At 31.1% G+C, this 9,142-nt stretch overlaps 2 protein-coding genes across 2 annotated transcripts; one reads left to right on the top strand and one right to left on the bottom strand.

The window, feature by feature from the left end:
• Nucleotides 1-1,677: 1,677 nt before the first annotated feature.
• Nucleotides 1,678-5,682, bottom strand: LOC145953078 (uncharacterized). Its single transcript, XM_083066678.1, has 3 exons — nt 3,462-5,682; nt 2,899-3,306; nt 1,678-2,821 (listed from the first exon to the last, which is right to left on the bottom strand). Exons 1-3 carry the CDS (start codon nt 4,027-4,029, stop codon nt 2,541-2,543), a joined length of 1,257 nt encoding a protein of 418 aa, XP_082922804.1. The 5' UTR covers nt 4,030-5,682; the 3' UTR covers nt 1,678-2,540.
• Nucleotides 5,683-5,707: 25 nt separating this feature from the next.
• LOC109801192 (phosphoserine aminotransferase 1, chloroplastic) lies at nt 5,708-7,643 on the top strand. Its single transcript, XM_020362202.3, has one exon. The coding sequence runs from the start codon at nt 5,776-5,778 to the stop codon at nt 6,946-6,948; it is 1,173 nt and encodes a 390-aa protein (XP_020217791.1). The 5' UTR covers nt 5,708-5,775; the 3' UTR covers nt 6,949-7,643.
• The last annotated feature ends 1,499 nt before the right edge of the window (nt 7,644-9,142 follow it).

A 9,142-nucleotide genomic window follows, 5' to 3' on the forward strand; every position in this document is an offset into this window, starting at 1 on the left:
CGAAAAAAAATATACAAACTGGGGCGCTGTAGACCCCAGCATCTGTTTGAAATTATTTAAAATATTTTATAAAAATAAGAATTGATAAATTAATTAAAAAAAAATTCGGATAAAAAAGCGAAAAAAAGAACTGAAATAAGAAAAATAACATTTTTTTAAAAAAAGTAATGTAATGTGGAAAAAAATAATTAAAACAAAAAAAATAAAATATAAAAACGGGACGCTGGGGCTTGTAGCGCCTTATAGGCGCAGTGGCTGATAGCGCCTCCTTTAAAGTAACCGCAGGCGCCACCAATGACAACGTGACACGTGGCCCATCCTTTTCAAATTAACCGCAGGCGTGGCCAATAGGAAGGTGACACGTGTGTCAATTTGGGTAAAAAAATTTAATTTTACACTTATAAAATGAAACAGATGGTCCCCTCCCCCACTTTCACTTTCACCTTCCTTCTTTTTCGGGTAAGTTTCTCTCCTCTTAATTTTTTCGTTTTCATAATTTTATTTTATTAAATATTTTATATTTATTTTATTTTCAGGTTATATTTTTTTTATAATATTTAAAAGTCGCTATAGGATATTTAATTAATATTTTCTGATTATAATTGATTTAAAAGTCACTATAGGATATTTATAAGTGTTATAACTGTTATTTTAAAATTATTTATTTTGATTTATATTTAATTTAAAATTTTATGTAATAATATATTTTTGTTATTTCAGGTTGTTGGTGTTTTTTTTGGGATATTATATCATACAAGGTATTTATGATTTATTATGTTTTAAATTTTGTAATTTTCTGCAATTTATTTGGTTTTAAATATGTGTTTTTTAGAATTTTAGTTGTAAGTCAATTTTTTACTGTAATTGTAAATTTAATTCTGTGTCAATTATATATATATGAAAATTAATTATATTTAAATTGTTAATTTATTTAATTTATTGCAGTATAATTGATATTAATTAAAATAAAAAATATATTTAAATTTTAAATTGATAAAATGATTTCTGTGTAATTTTTATTTATTTAAAACATAATTATAATTAAATTATAAAATGATATAATTAATTTCTGTGTAATTTATATTTATTTAAAAATAAGTATATTTAACTTTTAAATTGATTTAATTTATTTGTGTGTAATTTATATTTATTTAAAACATAATTATATTTAAATCTTAAATTGATTTAATTCGTTTCTGTGTAATTTATATTTATTAAATAATTAAATATATTTAATTTTTAAATTGATTTAATTTAATTCTGTCTTATTTACGTTAATTAAAAAAATATTTTATTTATATTTGAATTTGCTTTAATTTATTTATGTTTAATTTAAATTTTTTTCGTAAATAATTTTATTTAAAATATAAATTGGTATAATTTATTTCTGTGTAATTTATATTTATTAAAAAGAATGTTAATTTTAAATTTTAAAATGATTTAATTTATTTCTGTGTGATTTATATTTATTTAATAATTAAATTTATTTAATTTAATTCTGTGTTATTTTTTTATTTAAAAAATATATTTATTTATATTTATATTTTAAATTGGTTTGAGAACATTTATGAAGATACGTTTTTTAAACTAAAACTAGATAATTAACAAATATTCAAATATACCTTATTTAATATCAACAAATATTTGAATGTCATTTTTTAATTTAACAAAATATTTGAAAATTATATATGATGTTAGTGTGTTATTATTTATTATTTTGGTATAATAATGTCAATGAAATTTAAAAAATAAATTATATGTTTTAAAATAATTAATTTTATTACATTTTGTTATAGATGACATCATCATCATCTTCTACAGGTATGCGTGTGACATGTGAACCAGTCGACGATGATTTATTATCGTTACAAAATATACATGTGTCACAGCATGTTTGGAACAAAGATGAAGACAGGAGACTAGTAGCACGACGTGCTGCTCCGTCGCGCAGTGGAATTGCAGAAGTTCCACAACAAATAATTCCGTTGCTAGATCAAGCTGGTTTCGGATGGATAGCGCGTCTGAATTATATCAAAGTTAGTCCTGGTTTGCTAACGGCTTTGGTAGAGCGATGGAGACCAGAGACACATACATTTCACATGCCATTCGGAGAGTGCACAATTACTCTTCAAGACGTTGGCATGCTTCTTGGTATTCCAGTTGACGGTGAACCGATCATATCTAGAGGCTATCCAAATATATTGGAATTAGGTAATTATAAGTTGACTTTAAATTATTCGTAAATTACTCCAACCAAGTGCCTCGTTGTCAATGGCCGATTTAATGCTACGATATCGATCAGAAATTAAGCATATTCCTTGTTTATTTGTAACATGTAGCCGCAAATGAGCCAAAAACCATGACCACGCAAGTAATGTTTCCCCTTCCACCACAGCAAATGCCAGAGGAAGAACATTGTTATTACCATCCTGTGTTGTGGCAATGAGCAATGTGCCTCGATACTTCCCATACAAATGAGTGCCATCAACTTGTATCAGGGGTTTACAATAATCAAATGCATCACAACACGGCTTGAATGTCTAAAATAACCTGTGAAACTGACGGTAACCACGATGACGACGATCACCAACGAAAAACTCATCATGACACAGATCATAAAAGGATCCTGGCGCAATTTCCTTCATGTATTTAAGCCACCGGGGTAAAAAAGCATAAGATTCTTCCCAATCACCAAATATTTTAACAATTACTTTTTGTTTAGCCATCCAAGCCTTCCAATAAGATACCTTAAACCCAGTTTGAGATGTTATTCTCTCTTGGATAAGGCTAATCTTGACTGCTGGATCTTGGTTAACCATTCCTACATATTAAATATTCAAAATCAGTGATATAAATTATTATTAATATAATATTATAAGTTGCAGTTGCAGAACTTACCTTGTATAAATGATGCAATTAGCTCAGAATCTAACTTATTATGATCTTGTGACAAAGACATGTTCAAACATGTATGACGTCCACCCCATTGAGTCACTTTCCACTTGTCAGATTTCTTTGACTCAATAGCTCTCATGTACCATCCACATCCATCATGCGCATTTGGACATCTAACAACCCACTTTGTCGTTTTCGATTCAACCACATAAAAACTCTGATGCATTCTCATTGCATTTTGCTTTACTGCATTTTTTACCACATCTTTATTCTCAAACTCCAATCCAACATATAAATCTTCGCCAATAGACCAATTATTAGCCACATCCATGCCTGAGATTTCTTCTTCATCTGGATGACTCCAATTGATATTAGTGTAGTGAGGTAAATTACCCCAAAATTGACTTCCACCTAATTTAATCATAGTAAATATATAAAATTAAATAATGTAAATTTAAACTAAATTTTTTAAACGAATAATACAAATTTTAGACAATTAAAATTTAAACTAAATTTGTCAAATACAATAACATAAATTATTGAGAAATTTAATTTTCAAAAGTTACCTTCAGTAGATGGATACATTGAAATTGGTTCAACCATTGGACTTTGAACAATAGCATCTGACTCCACGTCACTATCAGATGCTTCACAATTTTCTATTTCATCTTCATTTGATTCATCAATGCTTTCATATGACAATGAAACATGATAGTCTTCATCATCTTCGTCATCTTCATCTTCGTCTCTTGTCATCACCGGTGATCGTTCAATTGACAAATTTTCTAACGAAATTGTAGAAGATTCTGAGTTACCTATTTCAGCATGTAATTCCATTATTGGCATCATATTCTGACCGATAAAACCTTCTATCATGCATTGTACATCATCATCGTCACTCAATTCCAATGAAGAATATCTGTTCTCATCATGCTGTGAAACAACAAATCTGTAAGTTACAGATACTATAACTTGATTTGACTTAAGATGAAATTTGTTGTGAATCTTTCTCTTTAATAAATTCAAAGTTAAACCTCGCTTAATATACATCCCTTTTTTTGGTCCCTCAAATGTTACACCTTCTGGACTTTCATACATCCTTCCAGTGTAAATATAAGCTATAATTTGATCCATAATATCTGAAATAAAATTCAAATATTAGTACAAATACATACAACTTATTTAAACTACAATAAATTTCAATCATAAATAAGAATTTAAAATTCAACTAAACAGGAACAAAGAACCAATCAGACTGATTTAGTCGATAAATAACAAATACAGTAACAAAAACAACAAATGAAGTAGAGATATCGATGTGATTTACCAGAACGCAGGGGGGGTATATATACTGCAACAGTCTACATCACCTATAGCGACATCTACATAAATTATTTAATAAAAATTTTAAAAAACTGAAGTCGCTATGGGCCATAGCTCCAGTTTTAAAAATATATCTAATATTTTTTAAATATAATTTTTGTTTAGAAATTTATAAAAAAATAACGGATAAAAGGGAAAAAAATGATTGAAATAAGAAAAAATTGTAAATTTTAAAAAATAAGTAATATAATATAAAAAATAATTTAAAAACGAAAAAAAAAATATTGGGGCGCTATGGCCCATAGCTCCACTCAGGCGCTATGGCCCATAGCGCCAGTTATAAAAATATAGCTAATATTTTTTAAATATTAAATTTATTTAGAAATTTATAGAAAAATAACGGATAAAAGGGAAAAAAAGGATTAAAATAAGAAAAAAAAATGTAAATTTTAAAAAATAAATAATATAATATAAAAAATAATTTAAAAACGAAAAATAAAATAAAATATTGGGGCGCTATGGCCCATAGCTCCACTCAGGCACTATGGCCCATAGCGCCAGTTATAAAAATATAGCTAATATTTTTTAAATATTAAATTTATTTAGAAATTTATAGAAAAATAACGGATAAAAGGGAAAAAAAGGATTAAAATAAGAAAAAAATGTAAATTTTAAAAAATACGTAATATAATATAAAAAATAATTTAAAAACAAAAAAAAAATAAAAAAAAAATATTGGGGCGCTATGGCCCATAGCTCCACTCAGGCGTTATGGCCCATAGCGCCAGTTATAAAAATATAGCTAATATTTTTTATAATATAATTTTTTTTACAAATTTATAAAAAAAAATAACGGGTAAAAGGGAAAAAAAGATTGAAATAACAAAAAAATGTTAATTTTAAAAAATAAGTAATAAAATGTATAAAATAATTTAAAAATGAAAAAATAAAAAAATTTAAATTGGGGGGCGCTATGGCCCATAGCTCCACTCAGGCGCTATGAGCCACAACGCCTGTGTTAAAAAAATACATTTTATTTATTTTAAAATTACGTTTTTTTAAAACTTAATTTTCTTTTTATAATTATATAATAAATAGTTCACTTTATTATATTTATTTTACATTATTATTATTTTCCTTTTTTTTTATTTTTTTACCCAGTGTCGCTATGGGCTACATAATTTTTTTAAGCCCATCAGCTGTGGTGGGCCAGCTGATAGCGACACTGATCCAGCCCAACCAAGCAAAAAAAAAAAAACACGTGTCATGGGTGTCGCTATGGGCCATAGTGACACCCAGTAAAAGAGCCCCAAAGGTATAAAATGTTTCAAAACAGCCTCATTTTAGTAATAAGTTTCTAAAAGTGCACCACAATGGTAGTTTAGCCAATATTATATTTTTAATACTAAAATTAATTTTTTTTCAAAAAAGAGCAGAAATACTCCACCAAACACATCCCCTTTACCCCATGTGTGAACCAATATAAATCCTCCTTCATTCAAGATCTTTGCAACAAAACCAAACAATACCTACCTCCATTAATAAAACACCACAACCATGTCATTGTCAATGGCAACTTCTCCTCACACCACCCTCTTCAGAACCCGCACCACCCGCTTCAACCCCACATCGATCAAATGCACCCAAGATCGCGTCTTCAACTTCGCCGCCGGCCCCGCCACCCTCCCGGAAAACGTCCTCCTCCGGGCCCAATCCGAGCTCTACACGTGGCGCGCCTCCGGCATGAGCATCATGGAAATGAGCCACCGCGGCAAAGACTTCCTCTCCATCATCCAAAAGGCAGAGTCCGATCTCCGCGCCCTCCTCCAGATCCCGCCGGAATATTCCGTCCTCTTCCTCCAGGGCGGCGCCACCACCCAGTTCGCCGCCCTCCCCCTCAACCTCCTCCCCTCCGGCGGCGCCGCCGACTACGTCGTCACTGGCTCCTGGAGCGACAAGGCCGTCAAGGAAGCTAAAAAGTTCTGCAAGCCGAACGTGATCTGGTCCGGGAAGCCCGAAAAGTACACAAAGCTTCCATCTTTTGATGATTTGGAGCAGAACAAGGATTCTGGGTATCTCCATATCTGTGCCAATGAGACCATACATGGGGTTGAGTTCAAGGACTACCCTGTTTCCAAGAGTGGTGTTTTGGTTGCTGACATGTCTTCAAACTTTTGCTCCAAGCCTGTTGATGTGTCCAAATTTGGTGTCATCTATGCTGGGGCCCAGAAGAATGTGGGCCCCTCTGGTGTCACCATTGTGATCATTAAAAAGGACCTCATTGGGGAGGCTCAACCCATCACTCCTGTGATGCTTGAATACAAGATCCATGATGAGAACCACTCACTCTACAACACCCCTCCTTGCTATGGGATCTACATGTGTGGGTTGGTGTTTGAGGACCTGTTGGAGCAGGGTGGGTTGGAGGAGGTTGAGAGGAAGAATAGGGCCAAGGCTCAGATTCTCTACACTGCCATTGATGGGAGCAAGGGGTTTTATAAGTGCCCTGTGGAGAAGTCTGTGAGGTCCTTGATGAATGTGCCTTTTACTTTGGAGAGGACTGAGTTGGAGGCTGAGTTCATCAAGGAGGCTGCTAAGGAGAAAATGGTGCAGCTCAAGGGACATAGGTCAGTGGGAGGCATGAGGGCTTCCATTTACAATGCCATGCCTTTGCCTGGTGTTCAAAAGTTGGTGGCTTTCATGAAGGATTTTCAAGCCAAGCATGCTTAGAGTTAGGGTGGAGTAAAATAATAACTAGAATCTTGGTCATATTTTTTAATCACAATTCTAGTTTCATTAATATGCATTTACATTAATTAAAGCAGATTTTGAAAATATAAACTTACATGAGATCAAATTTTAACTCTAATAGTTAAAACTTTAGACAAGTATTGATTACTGTATGTAAATTTTCTCCATTCTATAATCAGCATTAGAGCTCACACTGCTTGGGTCTCATATGTTTAAGTATTTTTGTCTGGTATGCATAAAGGGTCACCACGTACAATTCAAAAGAGTCTCTGGTCAGATTTTGCTTTTATTGGTTAGGAATCTTAGCTGTCTCTTTTTTTGTTGTGTCAACTGTCATGTTGGATATTCAAATTTGGGTCGGCAGGTAGTGTTTCCATTGCGTTTTACCGTTGTCGATTGGAGGTGAAGTAGTTTAGTTTAGATTTGATTTTGTTGATATACAAGTTGTATGGATTGAGCCTCTTGTGATATTTTACTGGATGTAACATGAAATATGTTCTCAATAAATTGAGATTAAACATATTAAACTTCTGTGGTAAATTCTGTATGAATTATGCAAATCGCATGATTTATGGTTTGTTTATATATTCTCATAAAGCTCAAGGATATTTATGTAACTTACTTTTTTCCCCTTATTCTTTAATGTTATGGGGACATTTTGGTTGGGCCGTGTATGTTCTTACTTGTTTAATGTTATGGGGAAATTTTATCTGAGCATGATATGAGTTACGTGGTTATTTCATGCCTCATGAAGGGATGGCAACGGGGCGGGATACCCGTACCTGTTCTCGCGAGTTAAATTCATCTCTGTCTCTGTCCCTGTATTCGTCGGGTATGTAATTTTCATTTCCATTCCTGTCTCCGTTGGGTATCGGGTATACATGTACCCGTACCCGTACCTGTCAAATTATTTATTTTTTTTATTATTTTTTTTAAAATATAATATTTTTAAATTATTTTTTAATTATATTATAATTATAATTAGGTTATTTCTCTATCTTATTTATAATAAATAATCACACACAAAAAAATACTAAAATTCTTTAATATAATTAAATTGAAAGTGAGTATTAACTTAAAAATGAGAACGGGGACGGGTACGAGGCGGGTAAGTACATACCCGTACCCGTACCCGTACCCGTACCCGTACCCGATTTAATATATCGGGTTTTACTCGTACTCGTACCCATACCCGGTCAAACTGGGTATTCCCCGTCAAAGTCGGGACGGGTACGGGTATATTTGTCATCCCTACTCATGATATACACTTTTCTATATTAATAATACATCTCTATTATATTTTTCTTCTAAATACTTTTAATGTTTTTTATTTTTAATTTTTTGACTTTAAGAATCTCTTTGTTTCAAGGTTCAATATTTTGTTTTCAAAACTCTCACCTTCTTTTCACACTCGCTCCTTTCTTTCTTGTGTTTTTATCTACAATGAGTTCATTTTCTTTTTCAAGTACTCACCTTTTTCACTCACATTTACCCCTTTTTTATTCCATTGTCTTTATCATTCAATTTTTTTTTTCTTTCAAACACTCATCCCTTTAACTTGCATCTCCTTTCTTCATTTTTTTAATATTTTCATTCAAACAAAAAATTTAAAATTGCAATTTTCCTTCTAAAACATAGAATTTTAAGATTTTTATGCATTGTTTTTTTGACATGCATTCAATTTTCATAACACTAATTTTAGTATTCTAAAAAAATCAGAAATATTTTAATAATTACAAAAAAATATTTTTTAAAGGTGTGTTTTTTTATATAATTTTAGAAAATGCTTTTGGAACACAAAAGAGAAGAAGGATGAAGGGGAAGTGTATATTATGAGCCAATTTTTTTCAATTCACACGCAGTCCTTTCCTTCATTTTTTTTAGATTCCAAAACGATTAGAATTTTTGAATTTTAATTTTCTTCAAAAATATAAAATTTTAAGATTCTCGTGCACGTTTCTTTTAACATGCATCAAGCTTCCATAATAATAATTTTAGTGTTTTGGAAAAAAAAATTCTATAAGATAATTTTCATAGTTATTGAAAGTATTTTTTGAAGATGTATTTTACTATATGCTTTCTTAAAATACATTCTGAAACACTAAAGAAGAAGAAGAAGGATGAAGGAAGATAGTGTATATATCATGAGAGAATTATTTACTTGCAAAACTAA

The sequence above is a fragment of the Cajanus cajan genome, chromosome 11 (assembly GCF_000230855.2).
Source record: "Cajanus cajan strain Asha chromosome 11, NIPB_CcT2T_4, whole genome shotgun sequence".
Taxonomy (NCBI): Eukaryota; Viridiplantae; Streptophyta; class Magnoliopsida; order Fabales; family Fabaceae; genus Cajanus; species Cajanus cajan.

Coding starts and splice junctions, on each gene's coding strand:
- LOC145953078 (XM_083066678.1), bottom strand. CDS start 4,029: ATGGATCAAATTATAGCTTATATTTACACTGGAAGGATGTATGAAAGT. Junction 3,307..3,461: donor AATGTATCCATCTACTGAAG/GTAACTTTTGAA, acceptor TGATTAAATTAG/GTGGAAGTCAATTTTGGGGT. Junction 2,822..2,898: donor AATTGCATCATTTATACAAG/GTAAGTTCTGCA, acceptor TTTAATATGTAG/GAATGGTTAACCAAGATCCA.
- LOC109801192 (XM_020362202.3), top strand. CDS start 5,776: ATGTCATTGTCAATGGCAACTTCTCCTCACACCACCCTCTTCAGAACC.